This window comes from Eutrema salsugineum, unplaced genomic scaffold, assembly GCF_000478725.1.
Source record: "Eutrema salsugineum unplaced genomic scaffold, Eutsalg1_0 scaffold_5, whole genome shotgun sequence".
Taxonomy (NCBI): domain Eukaryota; kingdom Viridiplantae; phylum Streptophyta; class Magnoliopsida; order Brassicales; family Brassicaceae; genus Eutrema; species Eutrema salsugineum.
In genome coordinates this window covers 2,862,041-2,883,994 of record NW_006256612.1, presented here as the reverse complement: position 1 = coordinate 2,883,994, position 21,954 = coordinate 2,862,041, and the positions used below count along the sequence as shown (strand labels likewise).

At 30.8% G+C, this 21,954-nt stretch overlaps 1 protein-coding gene across 1 annotated transcript; it reads right to left on the bottom strand.

The window, feature by feature from the left end:
- Positions 1-15,531: 15,531 nt before the first annotated feature.
- LOC18991841 (probable transcription factor KAN2) lies at positions 15,532-21,361 on the bottom strand. Its single transcript, XM_006415171.2, has 6 exons — positions 20,232-21,361; positions 20,048-20,124; positions 18,567-18,612; positions 18,290-18,434; positions 16,572-16,632; positions 15,532-15,763 (listed from the first exon to the last, which is right to left on the bottom strand). Exons 1-6 carry the CDS (start codon positions 20,956-20,958, stop codon positions 15,638-15,640), a joined length of 1,182 nt encoding a protein of 393 aa, XP_006415234.1. The 5' UTR covers positions 20,959-21,361; the 3' UTR covers positions 15,532-15,637.
- Between the last annotated feature and the right edge of the window lie 593 nt (positions 21,362-21,954).

Sequence of the window (21,954 nt, the reverse complement as noted above, 5' to 3'; positions counted from 1 at the left end):
CTTTTTTTGGAATTTTGCAACGTATATATGTTTTGTTTTCTAGTTCTACAAAAAGATAGAAGTTTTTATGTGATCATGTTCCTTACTTGACTGTCAAATCTTTGTCTAATACACGTTGGGAGAGTCGTATCAAAAGTGTGAAAGCTATTAGGTTTCAAGCTCCTCAAGTACGATTAGCTTTATCTGATTTATTTGAATCTTGTGATGATGCCATAACAAAAAGTGAAGCTGAAAGTTTAATTGGGTCACTTGAGAATTTTGAGCTTTTATTTGGCATGACTATTTGGTATGAAATTTTGTTTGTTATGAACACTGTAAGCAAGAATTTACAATCCAAGCCTATGTGCATCGACATTGCTTTAAAACAATTGGAAAGTATAATGCTATTTTTTGAAAAGTTTAGAGATGAAGGGTTTAGTTCTTGTTTGAAAGCAGCTCAATGTCTTGCTCATGATATGGACATTGATCCTATATTTCCAAATAAACGCCCTGTTTAGAAAAAAAAACAATTTGATGAGAATGGTTCTGATGAAGAATTATCAGCTGAAGTCTTTTAGAGTAAATTATTTTCTTATTGTTGTGGACATGACAATTGTTTCAGTGCAAAACCGGTTTGAATAAATGACTACATTTAAAAGTGTCTTTGGATTTTTGTTTGACTCATTGAAACTAAAGTCACTCGATGAAAATGAATTAAGAGAGTATTGCATTAATTTTCACAAAACATTTTCTCATGGCATTGTATCTGATGTTGATCTAGATTGCTTTTTTCTGAGTTGAAAATGTTGCAAATGAATTTACTGGAAGTGCCTATGACACCTAGTGAAGTGCTTGAGTATGTTGAAAGTCTACATTGTTATCCAAATGTTTTAATTGCTTATCGACTTCTTCTAACTACACCTATCACTGTTGCATCAGCTGAGAGAAGTTTCTCAAAGTTAAAGTTATTGAAAAATTATATGAGATCTTCTATGTTCTAAGAACGTTTGAATGGTTTAGCAATTTTGTGCATTAAAAAAAAATATGTTAGAGGACATTGATTTTGAAACTGTTATTCATGATTTTGCATCTAGTAAAGCTCGGAAGAATTGTTTCATATGATTATTTTTCTTTTCAGAATAACTGTTGAGTTTTTTTTTATTAGGTGAACTTCGGTGGAGATAGATAGAAAAGAAAGCTCAAGAAATGAAGTGAAAAAGTTTTTTTTAACATGTGTTGGCGGTTGTTTTTGTATCTCGCCCTAGGGGTTGTAAAATGTTTGGGCCGGGGCTGATGGTGATTGGACATATCTTTGGTTCACACAAACAGAAGTAGTTCATGGAACACTTTACTCGAAACAAGCCAAGAGCGGTTATCACTAGGACTCACTAATTAAAGCCCATCTCTTTCAGTATCTCCAAGTGTTTTGGAAACATGTGTGTTTGTAATAAAAAATTTGTTCAGATATGCATGTGTTCTCTAAAAGCTCGTTGTGTTTGTAATTTTTTCTGTTCTATGGTTATGTGATCATCCTAATAATTGGGGTTTTTTTTTTTGTTCTTTCAAATAATAACAATCGTAATATTTGGTGGTATTTGATGTTCTCGGTTTCTTAAATCGAGATATTCGACCATATATCTAAGGTTAATGTTCATATGCACGTACTTTCCCTTTTGGTAATATAGGCATTACCAACTTTTTGGCATTGCAGTCAAATGAAGCACCCTGTAGTCCCTTGGATTTCTATGGTTTACAATTTATTATCAACAAGCTCCAGGTCTAGAATACGATCCATCGTGGCCTTTACATTTGTAATACGGTTGTTAGAAGAGCATATCTATCATCTAGAGTATATATGGTTCTCTCTAAAAAAACATCTTGACTAGTTCAATATCACCTCAAGTGTCATATATACCTATCTTAAACCTTTTTCTTGTTCAGTTGGTTCCAAACCAATTTTTTGGATGTCAATTATCTCATTATCTGTTTGACAATGTGTTTCGACCTTTACCCTCTTGTTCTCGGTCTTCTTTGGGTGATATTTCTCTTGACCTCCAGGAGCTCTCCTAATCTCATAGCTCTGGCTACATCATTTTGAGTGCGTTATAGTTATCTTTTTCACAGTTGTCAGCAAGCTTGAGTATGACCAAGATGTCATTTGCAAATTTTGTCTACAATATCCAGTGAGTGCTTTAGAATTCTGTAGCGCAAATCATCTAAAGCTATCGCTTAGGACTGCCGTTATAACTATTTTTTTTTAGTCTTTCGTATTCTTACAGTTTCTTTATAATCATCTCTTTTGGTTTTAATGTTTAAAATCTAAACCTAGAATTTCAATTTTTTGTCATTTACTTGTTTTTTTTTTTGCTTGTGTTTTACTTATATTTTTCTATTTGCTTATTTTTTGTCGACTTGTTATCTTTCTTTCTTATTTTATATTTTCATTCATTATAAAATCTTGATAGATTTGTACTCAAGAATAATATATCACTAAATTTAATAGAAAAGCTTAATTTGATGTTTTGAGAAAAAAAAATGATATAACTATATTGATTTCAGAAACTATTATCATTAAAATCTTTATTTGGGATCGGATATGATGAAAGATAAATTAAGTTTTTGGACAAAAATTTTTTACCTAAATGAGGATAACTAATTCTTTCATGTGGAAAATGAATGTTAAATCGAGAACCTTCATCATGAATTCCACAGCCAGACAGAAGACCAGCTGAGAGCAATTAATTGTTCTACTTTCCATATCATATATATAGGAATACAGGTCCGATTATGGACTTCATGGTCTGGTACTGTTCAAACTCTGCAATTTTTTCTTACAATTTTATTTGTTAATGGACTCGACAACTAAAGAAATCCTTACATCAAAAACAAAAAAAAAACTCTCAATTCCTTCTTCCTCTTTTTCTTTTGAGCTTCTTTCTTCATATATACATCTTAAAAAAAAAAAATCTTGTTCAATTGCTTCCAAGCCAATTTTTTATTTTATGTCAACTATCTGTTTGACAATGTGTTTGGACAAGGACTCGTTTTCGACCTCCACCCCCTTGTTCTTGATCTTCTTTGGGTGATCTTCCTCTTAACCTCGAGGAGCTCTCCTACGCCCCTAGCTCTGGCTACATATTTTTTTGCGACAGCAATATAACAACTCCATCTCTTTAACAAGACCAAACAAAGAAAGAGTATAGCCATCATCTAAAGTGTGGTCATCCCCAAGAAACATCTTGACTAGCTCAGTATCACCCAAGTCAAGTTCTTTATACATATCTTAACCCACTTTTGGTTCAAGTGCTTCCAAACCATATTTGTTTGATAAAGTTGAGAACAAATATCTTTACATCAGACCGAACAATGATTTTCGGTGCATCTTTCCAAAAGATTATTGCATGTCTTTTCACAATTGTCAGCAAGTTTGAGTATGACCCAGATGTCATTTGAAAATCTTGTCTATAATATCCAGTAATTGCCTTTGAATTCAGGTCTAGTCCGTAGCACAAATCATCTTAAGCTAGGACTAGTGTTATAAATTTTTGTTTTTTTAAGTCTTTGTATTCTTACATTTTTAGTATATTAATTTGATGTTTTTAAAAAAATAAAATTGACATAACTACATTGATTTCAGAGCATAATATCTTTAAAATCTTGATTTTTGGTATGATGAAAGATAGATTAATTGTTTAGCAGACAATGTTTATTTTTTTACTTAATCAAGATAACTAATTCTTACATGTGGAAAACGAAAGTTAAATAGAGAACCTCGTTTATCCAGTCTGTCCCAATAAATCAAGGTATTATTCCTCTTTTTCCTTTTATTGGTTGGCGAATTTGGAAATTGAGGAATAGTTTAATCTTTCAGAATAAAAGACATCTTATTCCACAGACTATCAATAAATCTCTCATTGATAAAAAGATATGGGAGGAATCACAGAATTGGAATGAGAATGTCATTTCTCAACCTTGTTTGCCAGCTCATACAATAGAGCATGATAGTGTCTCGGAAATGGCTCAGGAATTTCGAAAATATTGCTGTATTGTAGATGCCTCATGGAAATCTTCAGACACTAGAGCTGGTATAGGTTGGCAACTGTATAACCCGAGAGGATGCAATATTCTCAGGGATAAGTCTTCTATATCTCCTACATCCACACCGTACACCGTTAGAAACGGAAGTTATTGCTGTCTTAATGGTAGTAAAAGAGCTTCGGAAACTATCGTTTGAAAATGTGGTCATTTTAAGAGATTGTAAGACTTTGTTTGATGATTTAGCATCTTTTGTTGGTCAGCAAGCTCAGCGTGGGAGATGGATCAATTCATCAATAGCTACTCAGGTTAAAGATATAGCTAATCTTCTACCTCATTCAGGGCAGATGACATTTAAGCATGTTAAACGCTCTGTTGTAACAGAAGTAGATAGAGTAGCAAAAATTGCACGTGAGCAAAGTTCTCCTTATATTGTAACTTGGGTTATGATGTAATATTCTTGGTTGTTAATAATATACTTTGACGACAAAAAAAAAAAAAAATAGAGAACCTTCTTTTAACCAAAAAACAAATAAAAAAATAGAGAACCTCCATCATGAATTCTTTAGCTAGACAGGTTCGATTATGGGATAAAGTCCAAGAAGCAAGGAAATAAGTTTGTTGAATATCGATCATGGTAATGTAGCCAAATTTTAATGGCTTCATGGTCTCGTGTTCAAACTTCGTTTACACTCTTTTTTTTTTCCTTACAATTTTTATTTGTTTATGGATTTAACCTTTTTTTTTTGCTGTAGACTTGCAATGTCGTTGGACCGTTGATGTAGTATCAATGATAGATTCAATCAAAAGCTCAAGAACAAACTAGATTTTTGCAGATATATCCCTCTGCTTTTTATATATATTCTATTCATGGGTTTTGATAGAACAATTCCTACATGCAAGGAAACGACTGGAGCAACAAATAGGGAAACAACTAAACGGGAAGAAACTAAGTCTTTTGATTACTTAGGAACAAACAAGAAAAAGAAACTGAAACTAAGTCAAGTCAAACAATTTAGCTCTGGTTAAATCGTTTATATAATTGTTCGAGAATAATAATTTGTATGTTATTGAAAAACTCTTAAAAATTGAAATTTATTTGAGTTGTGTGCAAAAGCTACTATAACACAAATGAGAAAAAGATTTGACGAGGCAACAATAGAGAAATTACCTACAATGACTCTAATTTTAAGAAAAATTATTAGAATGACTTGTTATTGGCAGGTTTACTAGAATGATTCTAATTTTAATTAAAATGACATATAATCCAAATTTTTCTTTGATATTCACAAGTTTGCCATTTTGATTTATTTTTACATTAAAAATAATTTTTTACACAGTCAACAATTAATTAAAATTTAAAATAAATAATCAACTAAATATTGAATAGAGAAAACAAAACCACAACATAAACTCTCTTTTTATCGCCAAAAAAAAAAGCTCTCCTTGAAAACCCTAATGCACCAGCGATTTTATGCTTGATTTTGACGACGGCGGGTGAGTTTCTGATTCGTCACTGCCCTTACTCTATTCTTCTCTTCTCTGTTTGTTTTCAGCAATGGATTTTTTGCTGTGTCCTTTGGCGGTGTAGTGCAGTGATTTCTTCTCAGTCTGGTGGTGGCTTCGTTGTTGGTTCAGATCTCTAGCGTTATTGGTTGTCGATTCGTCTCGATCTGTAGCTTGTTAATTCTTTGGATTGATGGCTGTTCCAGGTTTTGGTTGTTCCTTCTCGATGTCATCGGTTCATTGGTGAACGACGATGCGGTTTGCTGCAAACGATGATCCCGTTTTGGTTATCATGATTTTCTGCCGCCGTTTTGTGATTTTTCGCCATCATTCTCGAGATCGAACATAATTTTTTTGATTTTTCATCTATGATAGAATTTTGTATCATTGATGACAAATTTGTGTATATTTCGATTATTTTGCTGACAAATATGTTTATATGACAGATTTATGTTGTTGTTCTTAGTGTTTAGCTTATGTTAGATTTATTTTTATTTACAGTAGAGTTATATCTTAATTGCATAACGTTTTGATGGTGGACTGCTTTTGTTTATGGCGGTAAACTTAAATTTTTGTTGGTATAGCTTATGTTTTGATGGTTCAATTGTTTTAGTTTCGATGGTTCATGACTTGTTTTATCTTTTGCCGGCAGACCAAATTATTCAAACACTTACAAAATAACACAAATTCTAAGAAAAAACAAAACAACCTGATATGATATTGATAATAAATCATGTGTTGCATTTTTCTAGCAAAATCATCTATCTATTTTATTTCTAGCATGATTTATTTCAAAATTATTGGTATTACAAATTGGTGGCCATAAACTTCTTCGACCAAGGGTTTCCATTTCACATTGTAAAAAGTCTTTGATCAAACATGTCCTTGTTCAAATGATTACAAATACTTAAAAAACAACCTGAAATTGATAATAAAATAGCAGGTTTGATTCATTGTTTCAAAAAAAAAAATATGCCAAAGACGAAATCTAAAATACCGGTTAGAATTTGGCAACCCTAGGAAGACCAATGTTTGATATGATCATGTTTTAAGAAGTTTAATTAGGGCTTAATATATCTGCTATAACGTGAAATTAAATCTGTTTGCAAAAATATACCACAACAGTCCCTGTTTAATTCTACCATAAGTATTTGATAAGTCTATTAAAAATTCTTTACCAACATTGAAATCTACATATCTGCCAGAAATAAGTCTTCTACTAAAGAAAGGTTAATCCAGTAACATAACAAATTTGCCATATTGTCAATATTATAAGTTTGCCACAAAACAGCAGATATTTATAAGTCTTTTTTGTCGTATAAATAACTTTATCATGACGTAAGAGTCATATTGGTAATATAATGGACGCTTTAATAAATCTGTGAACTCATAGATTTATTCAACATGTATATAACATTGTCATCATTGCCAAATCTCTATCTTGTCTTTGAAGGATAACTCTGTCGAAATAATAATAAAATTGTGACAGATTTACGTTTCGTATCACAAAATTGCCAATTTTGAAATATATTTGTGGTCTTTATGGTAAATTAATTTAATATCTCTATGTACCAAAAATAAGTCTGGCAAATTTCTATAAGTCTGTGTGAAAATAATGAATCTGTCACAATGCAATGTAGATTTGTTTAAATAAGTCTGGGTTATATAACCAAATCTGCCATAGGTAATTAAATCTTTCGTCAAACGAAATAGATTTATTGAGTTAAGTCCGACAATCGACCATAAATCTAGCATCTGTTATTAAGTCTATTACACCCCAACAAATCTGTTATAAGTAAGTTGGTAGATTTATGGAATTTGGAGTTTGGCAGATATATTCAAAATCGAGAATGGCGGTGGCAAAATCGTAAATAAAGTGACGTTTTCGCTGACATGGAAATTATTTGTTAATGGCATTTTTGTAATATTTTTTTTCTACAACTGGTTCTTAAGGACAGTTTAGGTACGATAATTACTAGAATAACTTTAATTTTTAACAAGTCATTCTAGTAATATTTATTAAAATTAAGGTTAATCTGGTTAATCTCCCGGCAACAATATGGCATTGCAGCTCTCTCTGTTTGAGCATAGCACATGAGAGACTTTGTATCGAATCCACTTGGGAAAATGGGTCTTTGCAAATGGAATAAACTAGAAACTGCTTCCGAGCCTACATACACTAAGACTTAGGTCCGAACTTCATGCTAAATCAAAAAAACAAAAAAAAGAAGACTACTAATAATTAATCTAATTTTTTGAACAAGGGTTAATAATTCTTAATCTTTTCCGGTTCAATTCTTTAGCACTTCAAATGGAATCACATAAAAAAGCAAATAAATTTGGTTAGTTAGTTGCAAATAAATATATATAATTTGGTTAGTTAGTTGCATAGTGTTGTGAATATGAGCAAATCAAACTAGAAAAAATCGAAAACAAATAGAGAAAATTGCAAATTGAGGTAAACACCCTTAAAGTTTAAGGTTTCTTTATTAATTAGGTGAATGAATTTATTACAAACCCTAATACTTTATATTTATAGCCCAAAAAAAGACCTGATTCCTTATCCCATTTGGTAAAGGATTCCCAAACCCCTTCGACCCATTACATTTTTCAGTTTATTCAAACAGGACCTTAGCTTATTTCTTAGTTACCAGAAACAATACCGTTGAAAAATTTGGTACTTCCCTTTTTTCCATAATCAAGCAAACCAATTATGTGTGATGTACAATTATTGTTGTCTCAGTTGCAGTATTACATATTTCATTAGAATTTTTTTTTAAGGTGCACTTTTTTGTTGTCTGTATATTATTATATAGAGAATTTGCATCTTTTAACGCAAATTTGTATCGTATTTACAAAACTAACAAAGAGAAAAATTTGATACTGTTGATATTTTCAAATTCCTGTTATACCCTTTCTCTCATTTTCTCTTCTTTCTCTCCTTCTCTCTCTTTTCTCTCCTTCGCATCTCATTTTCTCTTTCTCTCTCCCTTATCTCTCTCCATCCCTCTCTCATCTCTTTATTTTTTCCTATTGTTTTCTAGAGAGATCTAAAAGAATTAGTCAATTAATCTCCAATCCAATTTGTTAACACAGAAAAATTATTTTCTAGATTAAACTTAATTTTCCAAAAATCTTGAAAAAAATCTTGAGATCTGCATTGAGAATGGTTAGAAGATTTCAAAAGAAGAAGACAACGTGGAGAGATGACGTCCACAGAGACAAGAGGGGCAAAAACCAATAAATCTCTCCTCCAGATGACAATCGCTGTTGGTTGAGAAACGACGTGGCTGCGGAGCTTGAGTTACTGCGGCAGCCGCGGCGGTTTATTACCATGGTTTGGATTGAGTTAACTGATTAATAAAATTGTTAGGGAAATAACTATTAGACTCACTTATAATTCTTTTATGTTAACATGTTAATAGTTTATTTGACTGAGTAATAAAATTGTTAGGAATACAACTATATTGTTATCTTTTGATGCTCCCCATTTTGTATGTGAGAATACAAAGTCTATTGCATGGTTCATCCTATAACTCTACCTAGATATACGAACACATGCATATATCTCATTTTTTTCATATCTCTCTCTCCCTCGTCTTTCTCTTTCTCCCATCTTACCCTTCTCCGAAGACAATCATCTCTCTTTGAAAATCCGGTTAAGGTAAATAAGTTTGGTGTTTCTCTGAAAGCTGAATTAGTTTTTCAGTTTATTGTTAGAACGCTAACATATTTGAATTATGTGTTATCTTTATATGTAGTGTACTAAGCAAAACAATAGAATATTTTAACAATCTATATAACTTAGTATTGTTATCAATCTAACATGTTTTTTATCGTGTAAAAAATAATATTAGATATAAACTTATATGTAGCGCACTAACAAAAAAATAACACCTTTAACAATCTATACAATTCATTATTGTTATCAGTTTAACATGTTTTGTATCACATAAATAATAATGTTAGATGCTAATTTACTTGGTCATATATGATATAATAATTGTTAACTACTAACTTATTTGAATTTAAAATAATTTCTCCAATTTAATGTAAGAGTGTTAAGTTGCTAACATGTTTAATAGTCGTTAACAAATGACTTCTCGGTAATATCTATTGTTACATGTGTAATATTTATCACACAACTCAAACAAACAATAGAAGCGATAGATGAATTCGCTATAATTTGCATGAGTGAAGTCCCTATACAATCATTACATCCATAAAGTAATTAAAATTTGTAGCTGAAATTGAATTGAGATATTATTATTTCATAGAGTAGCTTCATAAATAGCTTATTAGAGTCCAGAGGAAAAAAATTATGGCCAAATCGATATGATTAATATTAGGAGGGTAAAATGGTATTTACTGCTGACCACTGAAATAGTAACTACCAATTCTCATGGCCCATAGTTATTTTTGCAAATTCAATTGCTTCTATGAATATTTAATTAATTAACTCTATTATACTCTCTCTGTTCCAGAATAGATGATGTTTTAAGATTTTTCTTTGTTCCAAAATAGATGATGTTTTGAATGTATTTAATGCTATTATATTTTACAAGAATAATTTAATAGCATATTTTATTTAATTATTTTGAAGTAATAAATTTTTATTTGTAAACAAACCAATAGTATCAAGTGATAGAGGTAAAGTTCATTCATAATGATTATACAGCATTTAATAAGTGTGTGAAAAAAAAAGATTTAGAAAGTGAAAAGACAAAAACTATAACTAAAAATAACACATATTTATTGTTTCTTAATAAGAGTGAAATTTCTAAAACATCATCTATGAGTGAAATTTCTAAAACATCATCTATTCTAGAACAGAGGGAATATAACCTAGTAAACGTCAAGGATTTTGGTCTAGTTAACATAAAGATGATATCATAATTGGTGTTTTTCCCTTGAGTAAACATGTTTGGTCCAGAGTTAGATATGGGCCTGGGCCTAGGTCTGACCATGGGTTTTGTCAAATTATGAGATCTATTTTTATGTTACTTTAGCTATTTGAAGGCCTTGAGAGATATCAACCATCAACGACAACAACAAAAACATGTACATTATAGTGTAAACATGATTTTCGAAAAATAAAAATTGAGAAAAAATAGATTAAATTGAATTGAAAATTTTTGTTTTTTTTTTTTACACCAGCTGAATTGACAATTCTTATGTATGATATAGGAATTTTTTTGTTTTGGGGAAGGATTTGGAAGAAAAGGAGGAGGAAAGGGAGAAAGTGATACAGTGACAGGACTGTGAAAGAAGCATCAATTAGATTACAAAGCGATAGGGGAAGTTTTGTCGTTGATTGGTCCCCTACTTACTTACTACAACTCGTGACAGTCATTCGTTTTTTTTTTGACCATATCCTTCTTGGGTCCCACCTCCTTCCTCTTGACACGTCATTTCTTCCGCCACCGTCTGACATTTTCCCAACACCTCTTTTCTTATTTTAGTCCTTTTGACTTTTTTCCGATATTTAATTTTTGGTAACTTCATTTTTGTTTTATTACTTCTTAACCCCCAAAATATGGACTACAACATCTACATCATCATCACCAATTACTTCTTGTTTCGAGTTTAAAAAGAAAATGATGGAACATCCTTAACCAATATGGTATTGGATCTTTTTATCTCATGATTTTACAAAATTCAATAATATGTGTGTTTATGTATGAATGTAAGATAAAAAATGAAATCGAAATTGACTGAAACTTTGGAATTTTTTTATATAAAAAGGTTACATAAACCTTCCTACACTTTTAGTTTCAGTATCGTCGTAGAATTTGCGTCTAGAGTAATACTATATGTTCTTCTTTTTTTGAGAAAATGTATATCAATATATGTTACATAATAACTATTGTAAATGCTTTTTTTGTCAACTACTATAGTGATTAAATACAGTAGACAAAATAAATAAATTTGCTGTCTTAAATTTTGAATGTAAATAAACCCGATAAATATATGAGTAATTGCTTTAACCAAAAAAAATTTGTATATGAGAGAGTATTTGTGTTTGTACGTATCTCTTTTGTCTGATTATAAATTACGGAAGGGATAGAAAGAAGGAGGAGGCGTTGGTTCCCGCGAGAATTTCGCCTTATTATCCGTTGTCCTGTAAGAGAACAATTATTTTTTGTTATATCTATGTCTTCTCCACTTTTCTGCGTTATTCTTTTTTCTTTACTCTTGTTTTTGTATATATATATATTATATATCATCATCAAATTAATAAACAATGTCTCTATGTCAAATATTAGAAAATTGATGGACATTATTGTATAAGTTTTGACAAAATCTTATGTACCCATACATTCATCCTCCTCTCTCTCTCATATTGACGTTTGAATTAACGTTGATGGGACCCAAACCACAGCTTCTCCCCATGCAAAAGCTCCTCGAGCTACTCAATTAACACTGCAAAATTTCATGAGAAATAGTCTCTTCCTTTGCTCTTTTTCTTTTACATTTCTTGGTTAAAAGTTTGTTTTTACATTTACTTTCATAATTAATACTTCCGTCTAGGAGTATAGATTATACATGTGTTGACTAAATTCTTTTTCACTGTAAATGCAGGGCAAGTCTTAGTAATTTTGAAGGACTAAAACGACTTCTTACAAAAATGCAGTCTCGTTATGTTTGTTTAATCAATAGATTTATGAGTGGTCAATGTTTATTATACATATTCTTTAGTTCAAGCAAATGATATAATTTTACGAAAAAAAAAGAAATTTCTTAAAATGCTCATATTTTGTTAATCAAAAACTTTCCTTTTGTGAGGTTATATTTTTTTTGGAATTACAGGCTATATATATGTTAAAGACAAAAATAAAAAGGGATGCAGAAAGAGATTTCTCTTGAAGGTGAAAACAAGGAGCGTCAACTTTACTGGTCACTTTCTTGTTGATCAGTCTAACATCTTTGCAACATTTGGCAATATCCGATCTGACGGCTGGCAGAGCAGCAGAGACCCAACAAATCAATCGTTAAGATTACGACACGTGGATGAGAGAGTGTGTATGAAAGTCCAAAGTTGAAATGATAATGTAATGATGGATTAATAATATATACTTTTGACATTCTGTGGACTTTGTGCTCTTCTGTTCGTACGACAGTAAATAATAGTATCGAGCAGTGTTTTCTCAAACGCAGAGAGAAAGAGAGAGAGTGACAGAAGCGAGGCAAAAAAAAAACCATTTTATAACAAAAAAAACATATATGAAAAAATGTTTAATGGATAAACAGTAATAGCTTATAGCTCATGTTAAAAGTACTTACATTTACATAAATTCGGTTACTTATATGTAATATTAGAGGGAGATTATTTCATTTTTAGGCAATTTCGAACAATACACTTCTTTCTTTTCTTCTGTTACTCAATGTAATACATTTTTTGTAATATATACTATGTTTGAAAGTAATAATAATCTAAGAGGAAAGTCAATAAATTTGGGGTAGCCCAAGGAGAAAGGACAGATGAAAGGCTTTTAGCTAAGAGAGAGAGAGTGAGACCAATTGTTCTCTTTTTCCCATAATTCTCCTTCTGATTCTTGTGGATCTACTAACTTGTGCCATTCTTCTTATGTCACTATTTTCTATTTATATATATATATATATATATATATATTGTATATTATTTGTCATGCCTACAACCTTGAACTTGTGAACAAAAACTTGGAACTTGTATATATATATATATGTGTGTCATGTAAAATCTAATCAAACTTTACGTTGGCAAATTACATTTTTTATTTAGCTCAATTTTAGACTCATTTTAGAATTTTTAAATATGTTAGATTTACGTTTCATGCAGCGTTATGAATTAGTAAAAATAAAATTTATTCATTTGGTATGAACATTTAATAGTTTAGATGAGTGGGTGGGTGTATGTTGCAATTATTGGTGAATGATTACTACCTTTTGCATGCCTTTCATATTCTGTTTTGCTTTCAAAACTTGAATTTTATTTATAAATTTATTATATATTGGAACAAAAATGTTTCGGATGTTTCACTCTGCACGTGACATGACAGTGACACAAGGCCGTGTTTCAATTGTCAAATGCGACTACCCATACAATGAAGACCACCATACTTAGATTTTTCTTCAAGAGTTTTGATGATTACGATATTAATTTCTATTTCGATATTCTTTGGAGGACTTCGGCAACATGTTTCGATATTAATCAGAAGACTTGACTAAATATTCACGGTCACAGTGAAATTGGATAAGTTTTCTTGTTGTTGTTAAGTTATTGAATCTATTAATTTGTTTATTAATTGTTGTATTTCATTTGGGATATAAGTTTAAAAGGAGAAACTAAAAATCTAGCTATTAGGTGCGGTGTATTATGTATACATCAGAAACTTCATGATACATGTTAACTAAACCCTTACATGGAAATCGGGTTGAGTTTTGCTTAAGCTTGTTCAAGATTCGTCGAGTTTGGGGAAAAATGTAAAAGTGTCAAGCAAAATCTATATTGGAAAAAAATAGAATAAAAGCAGATATTTAAGCATTTGAACTCCAAATCAAAGTGACAAATTGTGAGTTATTGATCTTGATTTAGTATGGTTTGCTTTACGTCGTTGGAGTTTGAGCACAAATGAAATCTCCACTTTTTGTTGCAACTGAATATACTAAATAAACAAAACATTGTCATAATTTTCTTTACTTGTTTTGTAACTTCTTCTTCTTTAATATTGTTCTCCGATTTATGTCATAAACACAGAGCAACTTAGAGTTTGTAACCACTATGAACATTCTAGGAACGTATCTATACACAAACTGATTTTTTTAATATATATATTTAATCCATTACAAATCTACCCCACAAAAATTATAGGAATAAAGAACTTTCACCACAGTACCAACCGAAAAAAACTATACTATATTAGTTATATTAATATAGTAGATAGAGTTTATCTTATCCTTATATCAATTACTGTTTTAGTATTTACACATCGTAAAACTTAGTCAGATTATGAAAGTTATCCTTTGAAAGAAACGCCAATTTACCGTCAATTCAAATAATCCATAAGTTGTTTATAATGCATCAATAAATTCCATTATTTTACATTTCAGTAAAAATAAAACATTAAATCCATCACAAATCAGTAATTAATTTGATCTCTATATATATGCTCAGCTCCTGTATTGGTCATTTTGATTGTCGGATGGATAGAAATTGTTATTCTTAACAGAATTATGTGGGCTCGATTAGGACAACAAACCGAAAATAGAGTGTTCACGAGTAAGGAAACATAAAACACTTCATAAGTGAAAGCAATGAACTAAATATTCTTTGGTGGGAATCTACCTAAAAATTATTCTATGTTTCTCTTTTATGTCTTTTACTTTTCCCCTATGATATATTCAATGAACTTTAGTATACATCTTGATATATGCATATATATGTATCTCAAGAAACAAGTCCCAAAATTAATACTTTTGGACCTAAAAACATACGAGATATTGTTTTCTTTTTACGAGAATAAAGAGATATTCTTTGCTTTATTGTATAAGTTAATTATCTTTTCGAAAAGCTTATGGTGACAGACAGTTCATATGCTTTATACCCACTCTAAAATCTTAAGGGCAATCATAAAGGTAATCATTAATCATATATTAACCATAATTTACATCCATTTTTTCTTAACAAAATAAAATCAACATTTATCAGTAGAAAAACTATATTCTTTTCTTTTTGAACTTTAACCATTCTCTTTAATTTGTTTGCTTTCCTTTTCCTTCATGTCCTCTTTTGTCTTCCTTTTAAACCTTTTCCCCTTTTTTCTTTTTTTCTGCTTTTTCTTCTTTTATGTCTTTCCTTTTTCTCTATTGTTATTCTGTATTCATATTTCCATCCCTGTAAATAAAGTTCAACAAAAGAAACATAACATTTATTGTGCCTCTAGTAGTCGATACTTTCACTAGCTCTTCTCCATAGAGAAGGCAAAAGAACAGTATTTTTTCAACCTTCCGAGAGGACGTTGATTTCTAAGCTTAAAACAAAAACTTATTCAATTGATATGAATTAAGAAACTAGTCATTAGCCAAAATAGAAGTTAATTAATACTAATTAATTACTAGCTAGCTACAACAATAAATTTTAGTGAGATCGACCCAAAGTGAACTCAAGGTTAGGCTTGAAGGGGCTTGTTCCCGATATGCTTGATGAGCTCATCTCCTCTGACGATATCCTCTCATAACTTGAGCACTTTCCATCTACTTCCTTCTGTTTAATTTATTCCAAAAAAAAACAGTTAATTAACATCAATCACTTATATGTACATGTGTATGATAAATTGATAAGCATGTGAATATAGATGACCATGAACGTGAACTTAACTACGGACTAAGCTCATGCAACATATACTTCCACCGTAATAATATTTTATTTCAAAAAAAAAATTATTCATTTCAACGGGATTTTTTTATATATCTCTTAATTTAAGTCATGATAAAAAAAAAGTATGCAACACTAAGTGAAAGGGATTTTAATATTTACCTAGGGTTTAAGGTTATTGTATTATCTATAATTAAGACATCAGTACTAAGATCAAAGCTTAGCGTATTTATCATCCTAAGTACTAGTATTTGACATTGACACAATATATATATATATATATATATATATTCCAATTGTTCAATGGTAGCTGCCATGGTTTTGCTTTTGCCCATATTGGCCTAGAAGCCAAACTTAGATAACCGCACCTCAAGGCTTAAGCTTGCACATGTCACAATATAAGCGTGTCAAAGGTCAAAACAAAAACTCATCATGGTCAATGTCAATGACTCAATGGTGTTAGGTTTTCTTTATTTTTCCTAATAAATGGCTAAGTAACGAAAATACCCTTTGCTTTTGAAAATTCCTAAAGCAAGCTTTAATGAAAGTCCTTTTTGTGGCACCCCTTTTGAGGTTTTCGGGTGACTTAGCAATGAAAAGAAATCGACAATGCATATAATAAAACTGATATTAGTACAATATTTACATACACATATTCGCCTACATAGTTATATTTGCAGAAAGAGATGTATCGTACCTCAGAAGGTAGCATAATTTCTGCAACATTATCGATTAGCTTCCCATGCAAACGTGCTTCTCTGCAAAAGCCAACAAAAGCTTAGTAATATTAAAGCAATATATATGATATTCGCTTTAAGGAAATAAATATAATAATCAAAGAAATAAAAAAAAAAAGAGGAAGAAAAGTGAAAAAGGATGATGAGAAATTACAAGACGAAAGAAAACAAAGCATTTCTCTTTTGGTAATAACAAAGTTGTTTTCATCTCTGTCGACTGGCATGGCTGTATGTTTAACGTAAGCAAAATATAGAACTTTGTTATTTATATTCTGGTATATTTTTTTACTTTATCTTAGTATAAAGTTGAAAAATCAATCTTTTCATCCAACCCATGTGTTTGCTCATTTGTTCACGTGTAAAAGACATTTAATTTACCTAAATATCTCGAAATAATCTGGAGAAATATGTCATATTCTAATTGAAAATAGTTTATCTGAAGTTTATCTTTTGCTTAGTGATTATCTAGCAAAATAAACGCACTCGATTATGTTATATAATAATTAGAATTACATGCATACAAGTTTTAAAATAATTGACTATCATTTTCATGTAAAGAACCACTCTAGAATTCAGCTTTGTACAGTGTCGTGCGAAGGTTTATAAGGGCTTAAGGCAAACTTAAAAAATGGGGATTTTTTAGTTTAAAAAAAAATAGAGATTTTTAACAAAAAAATATAATATAATTTAAAATCATATAAAATATTCAAAAATAAAATCTTAATCTAAAAAATACTAATTAAAACATAATTTTTCTTCCTTCTTTTTCAATAAACTCTTTCACCAAACTCTCATAATCGAAGTTCCTAACTAGTTCTCTTTCTATAGATATGATAGCTAGGCCATTTAATTTTAAATCTATTTATTTATTTTTTTGTTTTATAAACAAAAATAAAAAAACATCTTATGTAAAAAAAAACTCACACTAATTTTAAACCACTTAACCACTTCTTAAAGAAAATGGAGATCCTAAAAATTTTACATATATTGGGGGCTTGAGGCGAAAACCTTTTTCACTACATAGTAAGCACGGCTCTGGTTTTGTAGTTAAGTTTTTTCTACCCATTAGCCAAATTCATAAGATAATTTGTTTTGTTAAAGTATCCGTTGGCTAATTTAGTAGTCCCACGACATTACAGACTATTAATAAAAACTAATATACGCCCCATGCAGAATCGTATATTACATACTCATGCGTTACGTAATAGAAAATCCACAAAATTGTGAAGATAATTATATGTTAGATATATCTCTTTTATTGTATTTAGCTACTAGACTGATCCAGACTGAAAATATGAATAGGATGGTATAAATCTGTGGCTAATTCTTCTCTTTTTTTGGTAATTATCTTTAATTAACTTTCTCTCTCATTGTTTATTGCAGAGGGAGAGAGAGAACAAAACATGATGATTAACCCATCATGTGTTTTGTCTCAACCCGATCCATTGGATTTGTGGTTGTGGCGAAAGAGACAAAACAGAAATGCAAAGCAGAAACATAAACCGAACCTAATTCTTTTAAAACTTAAATTCATTTTAAGTCTTATACTTTTATTTTTAACGTGTATACAGAATATATATATATATAGTGGCATGCACATGCATAAGCGAGATTCCACATTATATATATATAGAGACATGAATGTATGTATAGATAGACCGTATATATATGTACGTACCCGGACGAATTGGTCCACAGACCATTTGATTTCTCTAGAGGATTCGTCAATTCATCGCTATCTCTAGATTTTCGATTCATATCGAACATCCAATCGTCTGAGTTATTATCTCCTGAAGATCCATTTTCATAAACATCAGATTGTCCTGAATCACATTTAGAAAAGAAAAAGAAACAATTAGGGTTTCTATATCCGAATCACATTTTATTTATTAAATTCTCTTATCAATACAATCATCTCAACCCAAAAGGATCTAAATTATTTCTCTAACACTAACCTGACGAAGCTGCTGCTTTGTCGGTTGTCTTCACTGTTCTGTACATCTGATATTATAAAAAAAAAATACTTCAACAAAATAATTAAAAAGTTGCATGTACAAACAATATCATTATTTCGATTTTCGTCAAAAAGCAAACTCTAAATTATATTTCGTCTGAACCTCCGTTTATATATGGATCATGGATGCATGTATCGAATTATATGACAAAGGAAGAAGAGACCAAAGAAAGGAGACCAATGTACTGTTGTATTCCGACACATTTGAACAGTACTAACAAAATTTCAAAATATAAAGTTGTAATATAATATATATATAGATAATTATATATATATACACACATACGTACAGACACATTGGAAGATAAAAAAAGAGAAAAACAATATAGAACTGTTCAGACACAGAAGCATTAATTGACATTATTAATGAAGTTTGCGATTTTCATGTACCCATGCATGAATTTATGTGTCTAACCATGGTTGAAACATAGCCCATTAAACATATGGAGAAGTGGAACCATGGTTAAGTTAAATAAACCCTCTGTCTGTCTCTCTCTCTCACCGTGACTGTATGTAAAACCAAAACCATTTCATCATTGAGAAATGATGATGTTTCTTGTACTCTCCCTTTCTGATTATTCTATTTTTTTAATATTAAAACTATTTTTCCTAGGGAAATATACATTAAATTGGGTATTTATCCCTAATTAGATTTTCCTAAGATTTTGTGCTCTAAGGCAAACATATCTACGTAGTATCTATTTACACATTACAAAATATTATATATAGCTCACTAATACTTGATTCGAATAATTGTAAAAAAATGTAAAAACCATATGATTATGTAGAAATAAAGTCTAAATTTTGGTGTATAGCCCAAGAAAAAAAAAGGATGATAAGAAACCAAAAGTAGTAATGTTTTTTCTTGAATTTCTTTAAGAGATTTTTTTTCTATTTAATTAGCGCAGTTACATACGTAATTTCCATATCTCTCGCTGTCTCTCTCTAACTTTCTATTCTATGTGTGTCAGTAATAGTAATATTGAGTAATTTTTGGTTTACTTGTAACAGAACAAGTTTATTCTTCCAAGGCGAAAAGAAATTTTAGACTTGCAAAAAAAAAGACTGTCTATCGTCTATAAGGACCATCAGATCTAGCAGAGAAGAAAAAAAGTATTTATTTTTACATGTATGGAATGTTTATATACATTTTTTTTCTTTTGTCTTAACTCATCCAACGATTGCATTATTGGTGAGCAAAATCGGAATTAATTAAGATAAGAATAAAAAAGGAAGGATCAGAAGAAAACAAGATTCGATCTGTTCTGACTCGAGTGAAACTCTGATTTAAGGAAGTCACCGAGTCAAATGCATCGATACCCGAGATAATTATTATTCACTAATTATATACTTATATATAGATAAATGAATATAACAATCATCAGAGAAATTCTTTAAAAAAAAAAAATCAAAGAAATTTACCTGTAAATGAGACTTAACATGGGCCAAGGTGAGATCTTTGACATCCATGAGCTCAAGAACTGATTTGGGTGTTGCTCCTAACGATTGATTCAAGTGAAAATAATGAACAAGAACCCATTAATAAACAATTTTTAAAAAGGGTAAATTAAGAAGTGGAAAAAGCTTTAAGCTAAAAGGAACATACTTTCATGGCCACCGAGCAATTCAACGGCGTGAACAAACCGGGCATGGAGAGTGGTGGTCCATCGCATCCGAGGAGCTCTCATGCTTCGTTTAGCAGGAAATCTCGGCATGAATCTCGTTCTGTTCAGTGTCTGATGATGATGTTGATGTTGATGATTGTGGTAACTAGGGTTTGTAATTAAACCGGAGTTGCTAACGCCACTTGTACCAAAGCTATTGTTGTTGTTGATTCCGGTAGGAGCCGGCGAAGAAGATGGAATTAGAGACGACGGATCGAAAGGGAAACACGGCGGCGGACGGTGGTGATGATTTGGAGGAGGGTTTTGGTAAAGAGGGATCCCTCTTATTGGTCTTAAGTGAGTATTAAGGTCATGAGCAAGAAAACCTTGTAATTGTTGTTGTTGTTGTGTCTGAAACTGGAAAGAGGTCAAGATGTTAGAGCTGTTGCAACTTGGGAGAAGGTGTGGATGGTGTTGATGATGAGAGTTGTTAGAGAGCGAGAGGTCTTCGAGTGGATGATGATGATGATTATTGGTTGTTTTTGAGCTGGAATTAGAGACGAGCGAAGATGTTCTTGAATCAAGAGCTCTTCTCCAAAACCCTAAATCGAGTTCCTCATGACCTTCTTGATCTGTTGTTGATCTTCTTTTCTGCCATGTTGATGACGGTTTGCTGTTTGGAGGACTAATTTGTAAGGATAAATCCGGTTGAGCAGGAAAAAGCTCCATTAAAGAGAGCTTCAATTTCTTCTTCTTCTTCTTCTTTTTTCTTGTCTTCTTTTTCTTCTTGACTTCTTCTTCAACAGGTTCTTCAGTTGGTTTCCAGAGATGAACCCTAGTTCTTGTTTTCTTGAATCAGGACAAAGAACAAAAAAAACGTTTCTTTTTTTTGCTTCTCGAGGGAAGGAAGGAAAAAGAAAATGGGTATTAAGGATTTGAGGAAGAGATTTCTGGGTTTTGTTGAGAATGTTATTTCTATTGTTTGATTTCAGTTGTTTTTGCAAAGATTTTAGAGATATAGAGAGAGAAAAATCAATGACAAGGTAGTATGTAGTAAATGGTTGTTTCTTTTGTGTGAAGTATATGTGAGAAAATGACACTTGAGTGTGTGTGAGAGCGAGGAGAGAGAATGTGTTTGTGTGGACATGGGGGGCTAGAAGAACTTAGGTTAAGAAAGGAGAAGAAAAGCAAAGGGATAAAGAAAATGGAAAGATAAAAGAGGAAAAAAAAAGAGAAAGAAAAACAAAATCAAAAGTGGTAATTGGTAAGTAAGGCTTTCTTTTTTCTTTCTTTCTTTGCACTCTTTTGTTTTCTTTGGAGGAGAAAAGTAAATCCTTTATTTGTGTTTTAAAACATTTTTATTGTTCTTTTCTTTATTTACATTCCACCTTTTATTTTCTCTTTTCACTCTTTTTTTTTTATATTCTTCACTAAAACCAATAGAATTTTTAAAAATAGATCGGTCCTATAATTAATAGATTGATTTTTTACATCAATTAACTGAATGATTAAAGTCATATAAATTTGTCATATCAGTGATGTCATAACATAATTTGAGTTGCACTAATTTTGTGGAAAGGGAAACAATTTTTGTTTTATGACAACGACGACCTACGCAATTCCAACAATTCCAAGAAAATAGAAAATGCTATAATTTTTAAACATAAACTAACTAAAATATTCATCACATGAGGAAGAATAGAAAGGTGAAAACTTTGGAATGGT